The sequence below is a fragment of the Manis javanica genome, chromosome 7 (assembly GCF_040802235.1).
Source record: "Manis javanica isolate MJ-LG chromosome 7, MJ_LKY, whole genome shotgun sequence".
Taxonomy (NCBI): domain Eukaryota; kingdom Metazoa; phylum Chordata; class Mammalia; order Pholidota; family Manidae; genus Manis; species Manis javanica.
The window spans coordinates 46,666,935-46,692,282 of NC_133162.1; the positions used below are offsets into that span (position 1 = coordinate 46,666,935).

General features: G+C 37.2%; 1 protein-coding gene across 5 annotated transcripts in view; it reads right to left on the bottom strand.

The window, feature by feature from the left end:
• The window catches only part of VPS26A (VPS26 retromer complex component A), a 41,782-nt gene extending 17,055 nt beyond the window's left edge, over nt 1–24,727 (bottom strand). For 3 of the 5 annotated variants that reach the window (XM_037002874.2, XM_037002871.2, XM_037002872.2), the window contains exons 1-2: nt 24,248–24,577; nt 18,949–19,098 (exon numbers count right to left, since the gene is read on the bottom strand). In XM_037002874.2, the coding sequence (XP_036858769.1) occupies nt 18,949–19,098; nt 24,248–24,349 (252 nt within the window). In that variant the 5' untranslated portion in view covers nt 24,350–24,577. The other 2 variants (XM_037002873.2, XM_037002875.2) reach the window with 2 other exon arrangements.
• Nucleotides 24,728–25,348: the final 621 nt, after the last annotated feature.

Here is a 25,348-nt window from a genome sequence, read left to right on the forward strand (position 1 = left end):
TTAGCAAACAGAATTCAACAGTATATCAAAAGGATCATACACCATGACCAAGTGGGATTCATCCCAGGGATGCAAGGATGGTACAACATTTGAAAATCCATCAACGTCATCCACCACATCAACAAAAAGAAAGACAAAAACCACATGATCATCTCCATAGATGCTGAAAAAGCATTTGACAAAATTCAACATCCATTCATGATAAAAACTCTCAGCAAAATGGGAATAGAGGGCAAGTACCTCAACATAATAAAGGCCATATATGATAAACCCAGAGCCAATATTATACTGAAGAGCGAGAAGCTGAAAGCTTTTCCTCTGAGATTGGGAACTAGACAGGGATGCCCACTCTTCCCACTGTTATTTAACATAGTACTGGAGGTCCTAGCCACAGCAATCAGACAAAACAAAGAAATACAAGGAGTCCAGATTGGTAAAGAAGAAGTTAAACTGTCACTATTTGCAAATGATATGATATTGTACATAAAAAACCCTAAAGACTCCACTCCAAAACTACTAGAACTGATATCAGAATACGGCAAAGTTGCAGGATACAAAATTAACACACAGAAATCTGTAGCTTTCCTATACACTAATAGTGAACCAATAGAAAGAGAAATCAGGAAAACAATTCCATTCACAATTGCATCAAAAAGAAAAAAATACCTAGATATAAACCTAACCAAAGAAGTGAAAGACCTATACTCTGAAAACTACAAGTCACTCTTAAGAGAAATTAAAGGGGACACTAACAAATGGAAACTCATCCCACGCTCCTGGCTAGGAAGAATTAATGTCGTCAAAATGGCCATCCTGCCCAAAGCAATATACAAATTTGATGCAATCCCTATCAAACTACCAGCAACATTCTTCAATGAACTGGAACAAATAATTCAAAAATTCATATGGAAACACAAAAAACCCCAAATAGCCAAAGCAATCCTGAGAAAGAATAAAGTAGGGGGGATCTCACTCCCCAACTTCAAGCTCTACTACAAAGCCATAGTAATCAAGACAATTTGGTACTGGCACAAGAACCGAGCTACAGACCAGTGGAACAGAATAGAGACTCCAGACATTAACCCAAACATATATGGTCAATTAATATTTGATAAAGGAGCCATGGACATACAATGGCAAAATGACAGTATCTTTAACAGATGGTGCTGGCAAAGCTGGACAGCTACATGTAGGAGAATGAAACTGGACCATTGTCTAACCCCATACACGAAAGTAAATTCAAAATGGATCAAAGACCTGAATGTAAGTCATGAAACCATAAAACTCTTAGAAAAAAATATAGGCAAAAACCTTTTAGACATAAACATGAGTGACCTCTTCTTGAACATATCTCCCCGGGCAAGGAAAACAACAGCAAAAATGAACAAGTGGGACTATATTAAGCTGAAAAGCTTCTGTACAGCAGAAGACACCATCAATAGAACAAAAAGGAACCCTACAGTATGGGAGAATATATTTGTAAATGACAGATCCGATAAAGGCTTGACATCCAAAATATATAAAGAGCTCACATGCCTCAACAAACAAAAAACAAATAATCCAATTAAAAAATGGGCAGAGGAACTGAACAGACAGTTCTCCAAAAAAGAAATACAGATGGCCAACAGACACATGAAAAGATACTCCACATCTCTAATTATCAGAGAAATGCAAATTAAAACTACAATGAGGTATCACCTCACACCAGTAAGGATAGCTGCCATCCAAAAGACAAACAACAACAAATGTTGGTGAGGCTGTGGAGAAAGGGGAACCCTCCTACACTGCTGGTGGGAATGTAAATTAGTTCAACCATTGTGGAAAGCAGTATGGAGGTTCATCAAAATGCTCAAAACAGACTTAGCATTTGACCCAGGAATTCCACTCCTAGGAATTTACCCTAAGAACGCAGCAATCAAGTTTGAGAAAGACAGATGCACCCCCATGTTTATTCCAGCACTATTTACAATAGCCAAGAATTGGAAGCAACCTAAATGTCCATAGGTAGATGAATGGATAAAGAAGATGTGGTACATATACACAATGGAATACTACTCAGCCATAAGAAGAGGGCAAATCCTACCATTTGCAGCAACATGGATGGACCTGGAGGGTATTATGCTCAGTGAAATAAGCCAAGCGGAGAAAGAGAAATACCAAATGATTTCACTCATCTGTGGAGTATAAGAACAAAGGAAAAATTGAAGACACAAAACAGTAGTGGAATCAAAGAACCCAAGAATGGACTAACAGCAGTTCCTGTGTGGTGACCTCCAATGAGTTCTACACAATGGTATAAAGGGCATATCAAAGTGTGGGCAAAGGGTCTGTTTGTGTTTATACAGAGGATCAAAGCCTAATTTGGCTACCCAGAAAATGAACTAAGATACGATATGAAGAAGAACTTCCAACATCAGCCCTCTCTGGAAGTGTCATACCAGAAGATGATCATCAAAGAAACCTCAACAAAGATCCAGGTGATGCTGCAGTTGTAGCTGCATTCATCCCACCGGTTCCTGGACTTGCCATTGGAATGAAGGAGATATCTAAGCTCACCTGTGCATACAGTAAAACAACAAATTTGATTGGATCTACACTGTTGGAACTCAACCAAGAATTAGGAGAAGTGCAAGTTGTAGCACTCCAAAATCTTACGACTACAGACTATCTACTGTTAAAAGAACATATGGGATGTGAACAGTCCCCAGGAATGGGTTGTTTTAATTTGTCTGATTTCTCTCAGACTGTTCAAGTTCAGTTGGACAATATCCACCATATCATAGGTAAGTTTTCACAAATGCCTAGGGTGCCTAACTGGTTTTCTTGGTTTCACTGGAGATGGCTGGTAATTATAGGTCTGCTTTGGTTATGTAACTGTATTCCTATTATGTTAATGTGTGTATGCAATTTAATTAGTAGTTTAAAACCTATACATGCTGAAGTTACTCTACAAGAAGATATGTCAAAGAAATAATCAATCTTCCCATGTTATCTTCCGTCTGCTACTCCTATAGCTTTTCTTCTTCCTTCCTAATTACAACCCTTAAATAGAATTCATGCCTCATATCGAATTTACCGAGTATCATAATTCTTCCAAGTGGTAAAGATACCTCGAGACAAGTGCTGGGCATAGAAGCCACAGGGCATAAATCTGCAAAGAAGTAAAAAGCTAACCTTTTCAAACAATATTGCCTCTCTCTCACTTACCAACTTTACATCTTCCTGTATGGCCCCAGAAAATGACTGGTTAGCCAGAGATGGGTAAGATTCCTCAAGGGAGGAACAACCTAAGACAGGCACAGTCACAGGAGGGCCATCAGGTGAGAAATTGGGGATCAACAGAAGTGAGGCTTAGAACCTCACCCCCCCGTTTTGAGGGAAATCTTCTGCATCCATGGATGTTTTATTGCCCTTGTCTAGCTTGGATTAACACATAGTCTACAGGCACACACCAGATCATCTAAATTTGCTCTCTTACAGCACTAAACTATGTTTTCTACCTTTATTTTGCATCTACCTACCACTTAAGCATCTTATTAAAAATAAAATAAAAAAATAATTATAATAATAGTAAGGGAGAAATGTGGGATGCACATATAAATCAAGTACAAAAATCAAATGAATATTCATATTTGACCTGATTGTTTATAGTTCATAATGTGTGATCAAAACTGAAAGTTTCTGTGATGACTGCCCTCGTACTGTTCACCATGTAAGAACTTATTTACTATGTAAGAACTTGTTCACCATGTAAGAACTTGTTCATTATGCTTCAGAAGATTGGAGACTGATGAGAATTAGGCTTGGGGTGGATTAATGATTGTACATTGAGCATTAACTCCCCTATACAGAATTGTATTGTTGTTAACAACCATTTGATCAATATATATGAGAGATGCCCTCTCAAAAAATAAATAAATAAGTGAATAAATAAATAAATAAATAAATAAATAAATAGGCCTTAAAAAAATAAATAAGTACTTAGAGGGATTTCACACTCACTAACAAGTTGAATTTTACGTCCGAATCAGAAACAGAATAAGTGTAACTTCAACTGTTTCATAAACCAGGCAGTAATTAGAACTATTCTCTAATTTGTAAAGTGCACAGGAAAATAGTGTATTTTAAGAAATGTCTATTTGTCAACAGTTTTTGAGAATCTCTTTGAACATGGCTGTGTCTGATACAGTAAAATTTACAGTTCTTAAAAAACATTCTGAAACCACATTATTAAGGCAGAAGTGCAAAGTTATTGTTTTCCCACCAAATGGCCTAAACTCTGAAACTTTCCTTGCTCTCCCATGGATGTTAAAATATGGTTTCTTCTAAGCCATTTAATGCAAGCTATTCTGGAATCTGAACGATCCTGTAATTGGAAGGCATAACTAAGCATTTTGGTTTAAAAGCTATTCTGCAAGGGAGAATTTTAACACCAACTCAGCTATATACTTTTGTATCTTTTATTATATTCAAACTTACAGAGAAGTTTCAACAAGGAACAGAACAAGGAAATCCCACATAACCTTTACTCAGATTCATCATGTTTATATTTTGTCCTGTTTTATCATCTTCTCTCTACATAGCCATGAGCAATCACATATACACAACTTTTTTCACAACTGAGAATAAGCTGGAGACATCATGCCCCTCTACCCCTGAACTCTTCATGTGTACCTCATAACAGACTTTCTCTTATATAGCACAATTATCAAAATCAGGAAGTTAACATTCCATAGCCTATATTAAAATTCCATCAATTGTCCCAATAATGTGCTTTATATCCTTTTTTTCCCCTCCTGTCTGAACTCCAATCAAAGATCACATTACATGTAATTGTCTTTTTAGTCTCCTTTAACCTAGGACATTCTTCAGTCATTGCCTTTCTTGACCTTGATGTTTTTTAAAAATACAGGTCAGTTACTTTGTAGAATTTCCCTCAGTTTAGGTTTCTTTGATGCTTTATTACAATTAGATTGAGCATATGCATTATGGCAAGAACACACAAAGGTGAAGCTGTTCTTCTCAGTGTAGCTTATTAGGAAGTACATGATACCAATTTGTTCCAATACTGGTGATGTTGACTTTGATCCACTTGGTCAAAGTCATCCACCAAGTTTCTCCAATTTAAGTTACTATTTTTACCTTAGTTATTAATAATTTTAGTAGAGAACTTGAGACTATGTACATATGTTTAACAGGTCATGAAAACAAAATGTAGGGAAACAATCTATATATAAAACATATTCACTGCTTTAACAAAGCAATCTCAAAGCTCAGCATTCTTCATCATATAATATTCTATAGCTATATCAAGTAACTGTGTCTTCAGGATTCATCTAAATTGTGTTTAAGACAATATGTATCAATGTGCTACACAACATTTATAGGGTCATTTACACTAAGACAACAAGGTATGTGTACACTGTTGTTGCTGGGTATTTTGGTTAACCAAGATTAGTTTCCAACTGCTGCCCTAAGAATATGGTCCATATTTGTACTGATGAAAAATACAATAATATTCCTTGAAGAACTAAACTGTAAACTATAATTTCAGACTAAACATACATCTTTGTTCACTTTTGCAACAAGGAATAAATGCAGAGTTCATTAAAGGTGGCTTAGCACTGGTACCACCACTTCAAGATAATTTACTTACTTACCACTGACCAATCTAAAAGAATGTCCTGGTTATGTAATTTTAACTTATGAACCCCACCCCACGAAAATCTGCTGATGAATATTACTAGTCAAAATTTTCACAATTCACAGTTTTTCACAATTATTGTAGCTCAATAATTAAACACAACAAAACTCTCTCAAAATTACTCAGGAGGTACAGTGATACAAGCTGTTATTTTAAAAGGGGATATCAAGGTTAAATTTATTCATAAAGCATAATGAAGATAGGATACAGTCCAACTGTTCTGGCTTAGGGAAGATTTGTCACTTGACATGAACCAAAGCAGTAATATTTGAAGGATAAAGAGAACCTGAATAAGTAGCTTTTAAGAATTTCCCTATTTATCTTGTGATGATCTAAATATTTCCAATAGTCTCAAGGCATGCTTCAAAATCTCTCCAAGAAATTTTGACAGACAGCAATTTTAGTATTAAAGAGTCCCTAAAACAAATCAGTGGGGAAAGAATATTCTTTTCAACTAATAGCACTGGGAACAACTGAATATCAATATACAAAACAATGAAGTTGAATCCCTATCTCACACCATATACAAATATTAACTCAAAATGTGTCAAAGACCTAAATCAAAGAGCTAGAATTACAAAACTCTTGAGGAAAACATAGGTGTAAATTGTCATTACCTTGGATAGGCAACTTTTTCTTAGATGACACCAAAGCATGAGCAAAAAAAGAAAAAATTAGATAAATTAGATTTCAATGAAATTCAAAACTTTAGTGCTTCAAAAGATGCCATCAAGAAAGTAAAAAGACAACTCACAGGAGAAAGATTGTGCAAAACATAACTGATAAAGGACGTCTATCCAGCATATATAAGCAACTCTTACAACTCAATAATAAGAAGATAAAATAACCCAATAAAAAATGGCCAAAGCAACTTGGATTAAAGATGGTGGTGTGAGACATGAGACAAAGGCTTCCTCCTAAAACGCATATAGTATGAAAATATAATTAATACAACTAATTCTTAAAGAGCAACAGGAAAGAAGGTTGTACCACACTGCATACACCTGGAATAAAGAACAGACCTCACGGAAAAAGGTGCCAAAAAAACGTACCAAAGTCATGACCTGGCAGGACCCAAGCCCTTCCCCAACCCAGCTCACTGGCAGGAGGAAGAGAAACGGAACAGGGAGGGACTGGAGGCCTGGGACTGATGAACACCTAGTTCTGGAGATCTTCTCTGGGAGCACAAACCTACACTGCATGGTGCTCTGGAGAGTAGGGGGGTTGGAAAGCTAAGACAGGTAGAATACTGGAGGGACTGAGATTCCAGCCACTTGTGGAAAACAGGGACCCATATCCGGCTTCTCTGGGACAAAAGAAAGGCAGGCAGTCTGAGAGACTTCCTAACAGCAAAAGAACTCCTAAAAGGGCAAGGATTGTACAAAGCTTACTGCTCAGGAGAAAGTTCAGGTAGACAAAATTGTCAAGGAGCTGTCTGCCCAGCAGGATAGGAACTTTAATGATTTTCAGGTGCTCCAGCCCTTTGGCTAGCTATGCAGCTCCAAGGCCCCCCAGTGTGATACGCAGCCTACTGCGCCTTTTGCCCAGCCAGCCCACACCAGGCTCGCAAACCGGCAAACCCTGTCATGGAGTCAGGCCAGCCAGAGGGAAGCCCTGCATACAGCAGCTACAAACGAAAAGCATAAAGGCTTATACCTGTGTGCTCAGCCCACTGGTTCTGGCAGTGGAGACAGGCCTAGCAGCTGGGAAGCAAGGCACAGCCCTTTCCTCCCCGCAGGCACCAACACTGCTCCCCTGCGACCCCCAACAATGCTCCAGGGGCTGAGCAGCTCCAGAGAGTAGAGCTTCTGGGCACCAGAGGGCGCCACATACAAATATGAAACATCAAAGGAAACTAGTTCAAAATAAAATCATACATACACCACACACAGAGTCAAATGAAACCGAACTCATGAATCTTCCTGAAAGAGATTTCAAAATAAAAATCATAAACATGCTCATGGAGTTACAGAAAAATATTCAAGAATGAATTCCGGTCAGAGATCCAATCGCTGAATAGCACAATGTAGGGTTTTAAAAGCAGATTAGATATGGTGGAGACAATAAATGAAATAGAAACTAGAGAAGAGGAATACACAGAAGCTGAGGCAGAGAGACAAAAAAGATCTCTAAGAATGAAAGAATATTGAGAGAACTGTGTGACTAATCCAAATGGAACAATATTCATATTACAGGGGTACCAGAAGAAGGAGAGAGAGAAAGATAGGAAGTCTTTGAGGAGGTAATTGCTTAAAACATCCCCAATCTGGGTAAGGAGATAAGTCTCTCAGGCCATGGAGGTGCACAGATCTCCCAACACAAGGGACTCAAGGAGGACAACACTAAGACACATAATAATTAAAATGGCAAAAATCAAGGCTAAAGAGACTATAAAAAGCAGCCAGAGAGAGAAATAAGATCACATACAAAGGAAAGCCCATCAGGCTATCATCAGACGTCTCAGCAGAAACCTTACAGGCTAGAAGGGAGTGTCATGATGTATTTAATGCAATGAAGCAGAAAGGCCTCACACCAAGAATACTTTATCTGGCAAGATTATCTCTTAAATTTGAAGGAGGGATTAAAAAATTTTCAGATAAGCAAAAGTTGAGAGATTACCTCCCACAAACTGTCTCTATGCTGTATTTTGGAGGGACTGCTATAGATGGAAGTGTTCCTAAGGTTTAATAGCTGTCACCACAGGTAATAAAACCACAGTAAAGAAAGTAGAACAGTTAATTACTAAGCATATGCAAAATTAAATCAAGTATCCCCAAGTCAGTCAAAGGATAGACAAAGAGAACAGAATATGATAAATAATATATAAAGAATAGAAGAGGAAGAAAAAGGAGGAGAAAAAAGAACCTGTAGATTGTGTTTATAATAGCATACTAAGTGAGTTAAGTTAAGCTTTTAGATAGTAAAGAAGTTAACCTTGAACCTTTGGTAACCACGAACCTAAAGCCTGCAATGGCAATAAGTACATACCCATCGATTTTCACCCTAAATGTAAACGGTCTGAATGCACCAATCAAAAGACACAGAATCACTGAATGGATAAAAAACAAGACCCATCTATATGCTGCCTACAAGAGACTCACTTTAAACCCAAAGACATACACAGACTAAAAGTGAAAGGATGGAACAGATATTTCATGAAACTAATAGGGAGAAAAAAAGCAGAGGAGTTGCAGTATTTGTATCAGACAAAATAGACTTCAAAACAAAGAAAGTTACAAGAGACAAAGAAGGACATTACATAATGATAAAGGGGTCAAGCCAACAAGAAGATATAACCATTATAAATATCTATGCACCCAACACAGGAGCACCTACATATGTGAAACAAATACTAACTGAATTAAAAGGGGAAATAGAATGCAATGCATTCATTCTAGGAGACTTCAACACTCCACTCACTCCGAAGGACAGATCAACCAGACAAAAAATTAAAGAGACAGAGGCACTGAACAACACATTAGAACAGATGGACCAAACAGACATCTACAGACCTCTACACCCAAAAGCAGCAGAATATATATTCTTCTCAAGTACACGTGGAACATTTTTAAGAATAGATCATATACTAGGCACAAAAAGAACCTCGGTAAATTTAAAAAGATTGAAATTGTACCAACCAGCTTCTCAGACAACAAAGATATGAAACTAGAAATAAATTACTCAAAGAAAACAAAAAAGCCCACAAACACACAGAGGCTTCACAACATACTCCTAATAACCAATGGATCAATAACCAAATAAAAACAGAGATCAAGCAATATATGGAGACAAATGACAACAATAATTCAACAATGCAAAACTCTGTGGGACACAGGGAAGGCTGTGCTAAGAGGGAGGTACAGTGCAATATAGGCCTACTTCAGGAAAGAAGAACAATCCCATATGAACAGTCCAAACTCACAATTAACAAAACTAGAAAAAGAAGAACAAATGAGGCCCAATGTCAGTAGAAGGAGGGACATAATAAAATTAGAGCAGAAATAAATAAAATCGAGAAGAATAAAACAATATAAAGAATCAGTGAAAGTAGGAGCTGGTTCTTTGAGAAAATAAACAAAATAGATAAACCCCTAGCCAGACTTATCAAGAAAAAAAGAGTCTATACACATAAACAGAATCAGAAAATGAGAAAAGAAAAATCACTACAGACACTACAGAAATACAAAGAATTATGAGAGAATACTATGAAAAATTATATGGTAACAAATTGGATAACCTAGAAGAAATGGACAACTTTCTAGAAAAATACAATCTTCCAAGGCTGATGCAGAAAGAAACAGAAAATCTGAACAGACCAATCACCAACAACAAAATTGAACTGGTAATCAAAAAACTACCTAAGAACAAAACCGCTGGATCAGATGGCTTCACTGCTGAATTGTATCAAACATTTAGTGAAGACCTAATACTCTTCTACCTTAAAGTTTTCCAAAAAGTAGAAGAGGGAATACTTTCAAACTCATTCTATGAGGCCAGCATCACTCTAATACCAAAACCAGGCAAAGACACCACAAAATAGGAAAATTACAGACCATATCCCTGATGAACATGTATGCAAAAATACTCAACAAAATATTAGCAAACTAAATTCAAAAATGTATCAAAAAGATTATCTACCATGTTCAAGTAGGATTTATCCCAGGGATGCAAGGATGGTACAATATTAGAAAATCCATCATCATCATCCACCCACATCAACAAAAAGAAGGACAAAAACCATATGATCATCTCCATAGATGTCAAAAAAGCACTTAACAAAATTCAACATCCATTCATGATAAAAACTCTCAACAAAATGGGTATAGAGGGCAAGTACCTCAACATAATAAAGGCCATATATGATAAACCCACAGCTAACATCATACTTAACAGTGAGATAGTGAAAGCCTTCCCTTTCCTATCAGGAACAAGACAAGGATGCCCACTCTGCCCACTTCTATTCAACATAGTTGTGGAGGTCCTTGCCACAGCAATTAGACAACACAAAGAAATAAAGTGCATCCAGATTGGTAAGGAAGAAGTTAAACTGTCACTGTTTGCAGATGACATGATATTGTACATAAAAAACCCTAAAGAATCCACTCCCAAACTACTAGATCTAATATCTGAATTCAGTAAAGTTGCAGGATACAAAATGCATTCCTATACACTTAATGATGAACTAGCAGAAAAAGAAATCAAAAAAACAATTCCATTCACAATTGCATCAAAAGGAATAAAATACCTAGGAATAAACCTAACCAAGGAAGTGAAAGACCTATATCCTGGAAACTACAAGACACTCATGAGAGAAATTAAAGAAGATACCAATAAATGGAAACACATCCCATGCTCATGGATAGGAAGAATTAATATTGTTTAAATGGCCATCCTGCCTAAACCAATCTACAGATTCAATGCAATTCCTATAAAAATACCAACAGCATTCTTCAGTCAACTAGAGCAAATTGTTCTAAAATTCATATGGAACCACAAAAAACCCCAAATAGCCAAAGCAATCCTGAGAAGGAAGAATAAAGCTGGGGGGATTATGCTCTATTACAAAGCCACAGTAATCCAGACAATTTGGTACAGGCACAAGAACAGACTCATAGACCAATGGGACAGACTAGAAAGCCCAGATATAAACCCAACCATATATGGTCAATTAACATATGATAAAGGAGCCATGGATATACAATGGGGAAATGACAGCCTCTTCAACAACTGGTCTTGGTAAAACTGGACAGCTACATGCAAGAGAATGAAATTGGATTATTGTTTAATGCCATACAAAAAACTAAACTCGAAATGACTCAAAGACCTGAATGTAAGTCATGAAACCATAAAACTCTTAGAAGACAATATAGGCAAAAATCTCCTGAATGTAAACATGAGCAACTTCTTCCTAAACGCATCTCCTTGAGGGAGGGAAACAAAAGCAAAAATGAACACACGGGACTACATCAAACTAAAAAGCTTTTGTACAGCAAAGGATACCATCAACAGAACAAAAAGGCATCCTACCATATGGGAAAATATATTTGTAAATGACATATCCAACAGGGCATTAATATCCAAAATATATAAAGAACTCACATGTCTCAACACCCAAAAAGCAAATAAGTTGATTAAAAAATGGGTGGAGGATATGAAGAGGTAATTCTTCAAAGAAGAAATTCAGATGGCCAACAGATACATGAAAAGATGCTCCACATCACTAATCATCAGGGAAATGCAAATTAAAACCACAATAAGATATCACCTCACACCAGGTAGGATGACCAGCATTGAAAAGACTAAGAACAACAAATGCTGGCAAGGATGCGGAGAAAGGGAAACCCTCCTACACTGCTGGTAGGAATGTAAGCTAGTTCAACCATTGTGGAAACCAGTACAGAGGTTCCTCAAAAAACTAAAAATAGAAATACCATTTGACCCGGGAATCCCACTCCTAGGAATTTACCCAAAGAATACAAGTTCTCAGATTCAAAAAGACATATGCACTCCTATGTTTATCGTAGCACTATTTACCATAACCAAGATATGGAAGCAACCTAAGTGTCCATCAGTAGATGAATGGATAAAGAAGATGTGGTACATATACACAACGGAATACTATTCAGCCATAAGAAATAAACAAATCCTACCATTTGCAACAACCTGGATGGAGCTAGAGGGTATTATGCTCAGTGAAATAAGCCTGGCAGAGAAAGACAAGTAACAGATAACTTCCCTCGTTTGTGGAGTATAACAATGAAGCAAAACTGAAGGAACAAAACAGCAGCTGACACACAGAGTCCAAGAAGGGACTAGCAGTTACCAAAGGGGAGGGATGTGGGAGGGCAGGTGGGGAGGGAGGAAGAAGGGGATTGAGGGGTATTATGTTCAGTATTCATGGTGTGGGGGTTCATGTGGAAGAGAGTGTAGCGCAGAGAAGGCAAATAGTGAATCTGTGACACCTTAGTACACTGATGGACAGTGACTGCAATGGGGTTTGTGGAGGGACTTGATAATATGGGTGAATGTAGTAACCACATTGTTTTTCATGTGAAACATCCATAAGAGTGTATATGAATAATACCTTAATAAAAAAAATGGTCAAAGCATATGAAGAAACTTTTCTCCAAATACAAATGGCAATAAGCACATGAAAGGATGTCCAGTATGAGTTATTAGCAAATGCAAATCAAAACCATAATGAGATACCACTTCACATCCACTAACACAGCCATAACCAAAATACAGACAATAATATGTACTGTCATGAATGTTAAGTAACTGGAACCCACACACATTGCTGGATGGAAAGTAAAAAGGTGCAGCTGTTTTGGGGAAGTTTGGCAGTTTCTCTAAATGTTAAACAATAGTTAATGCATGACCCAGCAATTCTACTCCTAAGTATACACCCAAGAGAAATGAAAACATGTATTGACACAAAAGTACACCATTATCCTTAATAATCAAAAAGTGGAAACCCAACTGATACTCAACTGATGAATGGATAAAGGAAATGTGGTACAATATCCATATACATGGATATATATATTGGAACATTATTTGGCCATAAAAAAAGATCTTTTGATACATGCTACAACATGAATGAACCCTAAAAACATGCTAAATGAAATATGCCAGACACAAAAGGACAACTCTTGTGTGACCATTTATATGAAATATCTAAAGCAGGCAAATTTTTAGATAAACAAAGTAGACTAGAGCTATCTAGAGACTAGGAGAGAAGGGAAATGGGTAATTATTGTTTAATAGGTACAGAGTTTCTCTTTGGAGTGATAAACAAATTTTGGAAAATAGTGGTGATGGTTGCACAACACTACGGAGGTAATTAATGCCACTGAATGGTACACTTAAACAATGTTAAAATGGCAAATTTAAATATCTGTACTTTTTTAACCAAAAAATTTTTAAAAGGAGTGAAACTTGAAAACATCATGTTAACTGAAAGAAGCCAGACACAAAAGGCCACATATTTTATGATTCTGTTTATGAAATGTCCAGCAAAGGCAAATCAATTTAGAGAGAAAGGTTTGTAGATTAGTGGCTACTAGGCATCTTAGTTCATTCGGGCTGCTATAACAAAATACTATAGACAAGACGTCTTATACACAACAGAAATTTATTGCTCGCAGTCTGGAGGGTGGGAAGCTCAAGATCAAGGTGCCAGGATATTTTGTGTCTGATGAGAGCTCCCTTTCTGGTTCATAAAATGCTGTTTTTTCAGGGCCCTCACATGGCAGAAGGTGTGAGGAATTTCTCTGGGGTCTTTTATGAGGGCACTAATCCCATTCATGAGGGTTCTGCCCTCATGACTTAATCACTTCCCAAAGGTCCACTTTCAAGTACCATCACTTTGGGGATTAGGTTTCAACATATCAATCTCTAAGGACACAAACATTCAGTCTATGGCAACCAAAGGAGTGATTGCTAGTGGTATGGTGTTTCTTTTGGGTGATGAAAATGTTACATACAGAACTTGAAAGCAGTGATGGCTGCACAACTCTGCAAAAACCACTGAACTGTACACTATGAAAGGGTGAATTTTATGGTTTGTGAATTGTAACTCAACAAGGTTACTTTTTTAAAAAGAAAGCAAATGTCACAAATAGATCAATGGCCCAGAAAGCAGACATTGGAATAGACCACACAACCTCTAATTTATGACAAAGCAATACTGCAGTACAGTGGGGGAAAGGATGGCTTTTTCCAAAAATGTCCCAGGCCAATTAAATATCCATGTAGGGGAGGAAAAAAAAAACACCTGCCTTCACTACAATATCACATAGACAAAATCAATTCCAAACAAACTGAGGATCTAAATGTGAAATGTAAAATTAAAACATTTATAGGACTAAGAAAACTTAGAAGAGTATCTTCATGCCCATAAGGTAGGGAAAGATTTCTTAAATGGGATACAAAAAACACTAACAAAAAGGAAATATAACATTTGTAGTATATTAAAATTAAGAATTGCTCATTAAAAGATACCATTAAGACCGTGGAAAGTCAACCCAGTTGGGAAAAGATATTTACAATACTTTTATAGACAAAAGACTCTATACTGAGAAAACATAAGGACTCTTGTCAAAAACTTATAAAAAATCTTACACATCAATAAGAAAAAAGTCAACTGAATAGAAAAAATGAGCCCCCCAAACAAAACTAAATAAGCACTTCACAAAAGTTATCAAATGGCCAATAAACAAATGAAAAGTCACTCAACTTCATTAGACATCAGGGAATAAAAATCAACACCATAAAAATCAAGACAATAGGGTGAGAAGAAAACCATTGATTGGGAGAAAATATTTGCAAAAGACGTAACTGAAGATGTTACCCAAAACACATGAAGAACCCTTAAAATTCACCAAAAAGAATACAATCTGATTAAAAATTAGGCAAAACATCTGAATGGGCACTTCATCAAAGAAAATGAACACTTGGCAAATAAATGAAAAGATATTCAACATCACATTATTAGGGAATTGCAAATTAAAAAGAGAGATCACTACACACCTATTAGAATGGACAAAATCCAGAACACTGAGAACACCAAATGCTAGCAAGGGTGTGGAGCAACAGGAGCTCTGTCTTTCCTTGCTGGTGGAAATGCAAAATGGAAATGCTACTTTGGAAAAGTTTGGCAGTTTCTTAGAGCTAAAGATAGGTTTACCATATGATCCAGCAAACACAGACTGAATAGGTATTCATCCAAATGAGTTGAAAACTTATATCCACACAACAGCCTGCCCATACACGCTCACAGTAGCTTTACTCACAATTTCCCAAACCTGGAAGCAACCAAGATTCCTTCAGTTGATCAATGGATAAACTGTGATACATCCAAACAATAGAATATTTATTCAGCACCAAAAAGGAATGAGCTATCAAGTCATGAAAAAACATAGAGACACCTTAAATGACATTTTGGAAAAGCTAAAACTATGGAGACAATAAAAAGATCAGTGGTTTGGGGGACAGTAGGGTAGGGGGAGATGAATAGATGGAGCAAAGAGGATTTTTTAGGGCAACGAAAATACCATGTATGATATTATAATGATGGATATATGGCATTATATATTTGTCCAGATCCACAGAATATACAATAAGAGTGAGCCCTTGGATAAATTATGGACTCTGGGTGATTATGATGTGTCAATGTAGGTTCATCCTTGGTAAAAAATGTACCATCTGGGGAGTGCTGTTGATAAGAAGAAGCTATGCATGTCTGGGGGCAGGACGTATACGGGACATCTCTGTAATTCCTTCTCAATTTTGTTGTAAACCTAAAACTGTACTGAAAAAAATTGTCTGGAAAAAAAAGTGTGCACACACAAGCTCACAAGTAAAGAATATTATAAATGGAATTTATTGTTGCTTTAGGTAGGATGTCAGACCTCCCAAGATCTCCAAGAGTATGTCTAATATATGAAGGATTTTTATGCAGAGAATCTACAATGCAAAGCCACGTTTGGAAACCAAAAATTCAACCATGTCAAAATACAGGTGAGATCCAGAAAGTTAAACTGCCCAGAGTTACCTACCACTACAGTGGTAAAGTCAAGGTTAGATGTTACAACTCTACCCCAATACCTTATTATACATGGACATTTCAGAAAGCCTAGAGTGGTATGGTAAGACTTGTTTTTAGTGAACATGCTGGGTCACAAATAACCAATTCTTGTTTTCCTCTAAGCCTTTTTTTCCAAAGTGCTTATAAGTCATCTATTTAACTACCTGTTCTAGAGGTAGACCAGGAAAAGATATTAACAAGTTACAATTGCAAAAAAGACAAAAAGGGAAAGCCAGACCTCATGTACCCCTGATGAAAAAACATACCACCTACATTCTTGCCAAAAGAAATGAACTTGAGTCTAATCAAGGTTTTGAATCTAGCCACCAATTTATAGAAAATAATGGCATCAAGAGTATGAAATCACAGAAAACTCTACAGTTCAAATGGCCCAAGTTTTTCAACAGTAAGATACAAGGAAAAAAAAGCTTGAGGAGGGAAACAGAGATTTTAAAAGATGGAAAAGCCTTATCAATTTTTTTAAGGAGCAAGACTAAACAATTAAGAAACACAATAAGTTCATTCCTATAAAAGTCAACACAGTAGTTTCTTTTGAGGGGAAGGAGCTACTTTTGGGATGGGACATTTGGGGTGGTTGGCAAAGTTTTCCTTGACTTGACTGGCAATTACAAGAAAATATGCCTTCTAATAATTTTTTTTTGTTTTGTGTGTTTTTCTGCATGTTTTATTTTACAATAAAAGGGTTAAAAGTGAAAAAAATCTTGGGTCAACAGATTCCAGATATAATATCTTTTGAGTAACAGAAACCATTTACCTATAAGAGATTTATCATTTTTTTAATGTACTGCATAGTTATTGATTAGGACTACATATGCTCTCTAGCAATTCCAAAAATATAATTTGAATGCCAGCTATTTTTAAAATACCATGCTGAAGTAGCTTTATTTCCTTAAACACTCCCCTCTTCTTTTATTTATCTCATAAACATCAACCATGAACTCCTAATCAGCCCAGATGAGGTAATATTACTTTAAAATAGACAGGGAAAGTTCCCTACTAGACTTAAAACAGTAAATTAACAAGTCAAATGTTTAGTGAAAGCCTATTACATAAACAGCAGTATGATGTCTTTTAGGGAGAATACAGAAGCACACTCTGATCCCCACATCTTAAAAAGAGTATAGCCTAGGAGAGGAGATGTTTACTTACTTGTTCTACCTATAAATAAAATATCTGAGAGATTAGCAGGTTCAATCTCTTAGAATGAAGACTATATTGGTATTCTTATTCTCTCCAACCACATGATATTAACAAGTCACCTTTCCCATAGACTAAATACTACTTCCTTTACTCTTCTTCCATTTGACATGTCCCATCCTTTTGATGATTTTGTCTCCTCTCCTTTAGGCCTCTTCTCTTTCTCTCTTATTAAAGGAAGAGTACCAGGAAAGTAAAGTTGAAAACCAAAAAATTTATTTCAGATGCAACACTACAATAGCAATAGAAGTAATCTGACAAAGGACCAGTATAGACAATGCAATAAATTGGCTAATAAACCTAAGTTCAACCTGTCTAGTAACCAAAGAAAGGCTACTTATAATAATAATACTGTTTTTGCCTATCAAAATTGCAAACATTAAAAAGTGATTTTATTCAATGCTACCTTGGGTGAAATGAAATATTGTAAGTGGACATGTGATTTGATACAAATTTTCCACATCAGTTTGTTTCAACGCCCTTTAAATATTCATGTCTTTTGGTCCAGCAACTCACTTCATTCTAAGGAAATAATCTTATCATCTAAAAAACTGGAGGAAATTATATGTATCTGGATGTCTGTATTACCAAAGATATGGCGATACATTACAAACCATCTGAAAAATAGAAACTACTTAAATATGCAATAATACAGAAAAGATATGCTTAATATACTACATACACATTAATTAATACAGAGAGACTAGGAGGAAACACATCCAAATTTTAACAGTGAATTTTTTCCATATAATGGGACTATAGATAATTATTTCCCAAATTGTATACCATGTAATATATACTACTTTAAGGAGAAAAACTCTAATACTTCATATTAAAAAAATCACTTCAAGTGTTTCATGTCTTGATTTTTGTCTATAATACCACTTCTCAGTATCACAGAACAATGAGTATTGATCATATTCCCTAAAGTGTAAGAATTATCTTATACATTACTTGATAAGGAAAAGGGGGAAAAGTGAAAGGTTAAATGTGGACACATTCCAAATGTACTTACATCCTCTACAGAGTACCAAGACATGAGACCAACAGATGCAATGGTAGTAGTACAGAGAGAAATAATCTACAAAGAATGAGAAACTCCTAGAAAGGAATACTGGAAAATTATCCCCAATCTCAACTTTAACTTAAAGGAGAAACAAACTTTTGAATGAATCATAGCCCCAATGGAGAAACTGTCTGAGGCTAACTAGATGCACACACCCAACATTTTGCATACGATTTAATTTACATCCTGCCCATGTGTCCCTTCTAGTTTAAGAATCTTTCGCGTAAATGTTCTAATGAAACAAAGACTTCAGATGCCCTGAAAAAAATTTCTCTAATAAAATCATTCAAATTTACAAATAACACAGCCACTTTGATAACTAATTATAATATCCTTCAGTTAGGTAATTCTTCCAAACAGAAGATTTACCTTTCCTGAAACAGATTCTCCATCATAGAAAAGATAGTGTTTTTCTACTTTGCCATCTTCAGTTTTCATTTCCGCCATTTTCCGGGTTTCCCCATCATTAAGGACAACATCGATCTCACAAATGGGACCAAAAAAGCCTCCAAGAAAACTCTGAAAATAAAAAGAAAATACTCATAATTATCATGCTTTGTCAGTCATTACATTTTATGATTCCAATTTAATTAGCTATGACTTTACCTATGACCTACTGATAAACAGACTGCCAATCTATGAGTTCACAAGGAAATACGAACTTACATCAAATTCTGCATCAAAACTAAACAAATTTAGTATTTTGTACAACTACATACATACAGTTAATACTGTACTCTTAAAAACTTGTAGAGGATAAATTCATGTTGTGTTTTTTACCGCAATTTTTAAGAGACAAAAAGAAAACTAAACAAGTTTAAACAGGCTATCATTTCAATTATTTCCATAACTAACCATTACAAATAAATACTAACATATACCAGAAATCTAAAAAATTAACTAACTACTGGATTTGAAAAATTACCTTTAGTTATACTTCCATGAGAGTCTTTCATTACAGCAGAACTGATAATTACTTATACAAATTACTTATACAAATCCAAATGAATTACTACAATGTACTACCTAACTGTAAAATCTGCTATACAGGTCTGAACAGAATGTGTTAACACATTGTGTAAGCACTTGGAATAACTGGCTCTAATGGAAGAGACAAATGAAATTTCTGTGAATTTTTCCAAAGAATACATTCAAGCCTTGTTCTGTGAATCTTGAATATGACAGAAATATAAGGAACAAAGATCAATTGCTCATGGATGCCAAAACACATTAGTTGGTAATAAATAGAATCCATTAGCAATTCCGACATCAGAAATAGTTGTGGATTATTTTTGTCATTAATGAAAGCTAGCTTATAGTCTTTTTTGCAAATGTACATAGAGAATAGTCTCCTATCATGTCATCCTATATCCCTCCTTACTCTGCCCTACAGAACCTACATTATGTGATCTCGTACAAACATAAATCTGATTATATCATTCTCTGTTTGAAATCCTTCAATGGGCTGGTGAAAGTATAAAAGAACTACTTTAGAAAACATTCGCTGATACAGTTAAAGATACACATTTACCATGCCCCAGCAATTACACCTCTATCTACCCTAAAAAGAAATTCTTCCACAGATGCACCAGGAGGCAAATATAAGAATATTCATATCATTGTTCATAATAGCCCCAAACAGGAAACAATCCAAATATCCATCAAGATGAGAAGGGACATATAAATTTTAGTTTGTATTCATAGAGCAGGCAATGGAATGAGATATAACTATACACAAGGATGATCTCACATTCACAATGCTTAAAGAGGACAAAGACACAAAAAGTATACATACTGTATGATTCTATGTACTAAAAAGTCAAAAATATGTAACACATTATAGCATTAAAAGTCAGAAAGTGGTTGGAAGAAAGCACAAAGGGACCTTCTAGGGTAATATTGTTTGTTTTTATCTGAGCACTTAATACATGAGTGTGTTCACTTTGTGAAAATTCATCAAGCTAAACACTTGTGCACTTTTCTATAGCTAATGTTTACTTCAATGAAATGTTAAACACACATACAAGCACACAGCATGTCCTGCATTACCTGGCTCTATCTATCTCTTCAGCTACAACAACCTCAAATGATCCAGCTTAATCAAATTTGCCAGTCTCCTTGTTCTAAACCAAGTATCCTTAACCTAATTCAACCTTTGAGTCTCAGTTTCACTCATCTCTGTGAAGAGGCCTTCCCTAACTTCCTAATAAAAACTGGATTCCCCAAATTCAGGTCTCACAACACCATAAAGTTTTACTTCACCATTCATTATAATTTGTGTGCTGCTTCTTTCATACCTGACTCCCTGACTGAACTGTAAACTCCAAGAACAGATACCTATTTATCCTCTGCTCATCACTAAAGACACGCTGGCTAGGGGCAATGCGTAGCATTTTGTAGAGGGCATTCAAATACCTGCTGGATGTGATAAATCAATTTTGATTAAAACACATACTGTCCTAATAATTCTAAAAATGGATACACAAAAGAAATGAGCTGAAATCTGGAATATCTGGTAAGTCTTGCCCTCCTCCAGGAAATTAGCATCGGTGCAGTAGCAAAGTCTAGGGCAAGGAACTTAGGTCTGAGTCTCAGTTCTGTCCTCAGGTAGCACAGAAACAACAGGAAAGCTAATGTTCCTCCTATGGCTATGTAGGTCACAGGATAATACTAGGATCAAAGAAGATAGTGTTTTCCTAAATTCTGAGCTTGCTGCTTTGTTTTTATTAATCCTATATGAGCAAAAGGATTATAATTTCAAGAAATCAATTAAAAGAATTGCCAGCTTAGTACTTTTGACATACTCCAAAAACATAAACAGCAAGTTTTCCTTTTGACAAGATGTTTTAATCTTTCCTGGCAATATTACAAATGACAAACTCAATATAACTGGAAAATTAATCAGAAAAGTGATCTGAGCTGACTTAGAATGAAAAACATCAATGACAGGTCACATGCACTGTCCCTTCCTAGTTAGCTTTCTTTCATATCCCGTTTTAAACTTAAAACTTGTTCAGCATTTTCTCCTAAGGGCTACAGATACGAAAATGTATAGCAGCTGAAAATCAGCCAGCTGTTAATTTATTAATTAACAACTATGTGCAAAGCACTGAATCAGCAAGGGGTGGGGGCTACTGTGGAAGGAGCAATTAGGAAAGGAGAGAAGACAACAGCCTCCTTCTAGTTATAAAATAGAAGCAGGAAAATAATTTTTACTTTTCTCATTTCCCCCTACTTTATACTTCCCAAAGCTGCTTCCAGGAAAAATAAGATTTGAAAAACCATCAAAACTGTTTTACAGATAAAAGGAAAAGTATGGTAACTTTTTCTACATACCTACTTAACACATAGAGCTGAATGTGGGATTTGAAAGCTGATATTAAAAAGTCAAAGATAAAATAACAAAATCAAAATTGCCACTTATTGAAATGGTGTAAAATAGACTTAAGAATCTTAAAAACTTCACAATAACATTATAATTAAACAGCACTTATTTTTGACATGATATGTTAAAATTTTTTAATTCCTATGCATTAAAAAGATGTAAAAACTATGTGTTATCCTCTATTATCTTCTGTATGCATGGAGTACTTCATAACTAAAAATTAAAAGTAGACCTACTTTTCAACTCAGAAGGTATTTTTTAAAAGCCTGGTATAGCATATGAAGAAGAGTACTAGGTTAATAAGCTATAACACTTTAACGAGGTTAAAGTTAATGACATCACGGGAATTTAGCAGTAGGTTAACATCCATTGTTTTACACGAGGAAACACCAAAAATAAACCAGCCTTACTAAAAGCTTCCAGAAAATTGTGAATGTCTTATATTTAACAAGCAGACAACAGAGAGAAAAAATACTTGAAATATTTCTCTTCTTTGCTTTCCTTCTAAAAGGAGTTGAAAAAAAAGATTCTCTAACCAAAGTCTTGCTTTTGAAGTTTTTATTGCAAGATGTGCACCTTGTCATTTCAAACAAAAAGTCATAAAATGAAACCCTTTTTAAATTATTCACCATCAAATTATAACAGTTCTGATATGTAAAGAAAAATACAGAAGGGTCAGAATGGTGAAGACTGGAAGGAGATGGAATAAACATTGTATAAAAGATTAGGATACTTTACAAAGGCTTTTGCTAAAACTACAGAAGGCAGTTCAAGTAAAAGATGACTTGAGTCTTTTTGGAAAAGATATCTTCAAGTGAGCTTTGAGACTATGAGATTTTCAGAAACAATACTAGGCAATATTAGAGAATACATAAGTTAAAACTCTTAGATAACCTTTAAATAACTAGATTACAATATACAAGACTATTAAAACATTACAGCAATTGTTTTTAGTTTTCTAATCATGGCCTAAACCTATTTTTTTCATACAATTTCGAAACTCAATATTGAGCATTACCATATAGCAAAATTACGTGGGTCCGTTAAGACAACAAACTTTTTAGCCATCACTGAAGAAATTTCACTACCCCCAAATGGATATAAAGAAATGCAACTCAAGGTGAGGCAGAAGGAAGGCTCTCAAAATTTATTCATTTAGCCCATACACAAGCAATGAAACAGCAAGTTTTCATACATATATTACATGTGCCCATTTTAGTGTTGTAAGGCTTTATGATTTAGTTTGACGAGTAATTCGAAAATGAAAATAAATTGCTCTTAAACATAATTCAAAAGCTTATTAAAAGAAGTCATTTTAAATGTAAGCAAAATAATTGGAGGGCCTTTTAATAAAAGTTGTTTGCAAATTATATTCAATTAAAGAAGCCTTCCCTAGCTGCTAGAGTTAGGGTCCCCCAGTACTTACTTCTTGGTGCTTGTCACAACTGTAATTTCCCATTAAACAAATAAGTATACAATTAAATGTTTATCTCCCTCTAGATTGTAAGCTAGAAGAAAACAAGGCTGTTTCAGTCTTGATCACAGCCCCTGAGCACACCTAAGTAATTACTTGCTGAAGGAAAGAATAAAAGGTTCCAGGTTTAATAATGAACCTGTCTTTACTTTTTAAAAATAATTAAGCAACATGATTTCCGACTTTAAAATGTATTTACTCAAACTTTTTTTTAATACACATAGATTCATCTTTACCCGAAAGTGTCAAATTAGTTTATTGAACCGGTGAGCGCTGGGAAAGCAGTGTAAGAGCACAAAGTAGGCGCTCAAAATGTTTGCCAAATGAAACGAACGTTACCGTAAAATGAACCAAATTAGATCTAATCTATAGGAGAGTGCAAACGCACACAAAGTTAACCGCCATCGTGCTTCCCACTGCGGTTAGAGTACTCTGATTTCCCTCCCTCCCTCGGCTTCGCAGGCCATCCCCACATCCCAAATCGTTAAGTTTCTAGAAATGGCTTGGGGAAGGAAATAACAGTCAATGCGTAAACCAGCTGGCACGAAACCAGTGTCTTCTGAGTTAAAGACCTCCCGGTTCCTACGTCCTTTTCTTTTTCTCCCATTCTACAAGTGTCCACATCAAGGCTGAACTGGGGTCAATCGCACGTCACCACATCCATGCAAAAACAAAATCACGGAGTTTATCAAGCGCGTGACACACTGGAAAAGTGACCAAATCGCCCCGAGTCCGAAGCTAGGGAACTCCCGGGTCACCCCACCTGGAGGGAAGCGAGGCTGCCCGGAAGGAGCGCGAGGACCCGCTACCTTGGAAGGGGAGGCGGCGCCGAGCCCCCGCAGAGGCAGGGTCCGAGTACCCAGCCAGGGCCCCCACGGCCGGTCGAGGAACGCCGGCAGAGGTTCAGACATGGCAGAGAGCGCGCCGCCGCCCGCAGGTGCCGGGGCCTCCCCGGGAACCGGGAAAAGGCGGCGCCGCCCGCTCTCCTCCGACCCCACGGCGGCCAGACAGGCCCAACCCGTCTCGCCTGGCCCCTCCTGCCGCTCCCCGCAGCCCCTCCCGCGACGCCGGGTCAGCCGTTGGCCTTCCCGCCGGCGCTCCTTATTGAGGGCTGGCGCCCGGCGCGCGGGCTGACACGCACTCACCATTGTCAGCGCCGCCGCCGCCGCCGCCGCCGCCGCCGCCGCGTCCCCCCTACTTCACTCCTCTTCCCTCCGGAGAACTCCCAGCCCCGGCTCCCTCACTCAGCGCCCGTCACGTGACCCCGTCCGCCGACTGCACGTGACCCCTCCCTTCCTCTCCTCCCCTACCCCTTACCAGCCCCTCCCGGCCTCTTGTCCCGCCCCACCAGCAAGCCCGGCCCTCCCAGGAGAGGCCATTTGGAGGCGGGGTCTCGTGCTCCACCCAGCGGCGGGGCGGGGCCAGTGGGTGGTGTCGATGGGTGGGCCCGGGTAAACGTGGGCATCTCCCGCTGCGTTCCGCCTCGCGCCGCACCGATCGCGTATTCGCGGCTTTGCCGCCCCGAGTTCCTCTCCCCGGTGTTAGTATCAGTAGCCTGAAAAGGAGGAAGGAAGGAAGGGTTGGTTCGGGAGGTGCTCTCAGTGGGTGGGTTACTTCGCCAAAAGCCCAGGCAGAGGAGAGCTGTTACCGAGGCCCTGCTTCCTCAGGCCTCGCAAGGTACATACTCTCAATCCAGAGATGAGGTATTCTTCCACTTTTCCTGAAGCTATCCTGCCGCTATCCCTCTGAGCTTCTGGATTTTGAGAATTTGTTAGCTTTGTCGCCTCCGAAGAGACGACCAATAGTAAAAAATGTTAAGAGTGCTACATCCGTTGCTTCGTAAAATACATGGACAGCTCACGAGCTAGCCACCCGAGTTGTAGAAGGCTCACAGTGGTACCGCGCTGCCA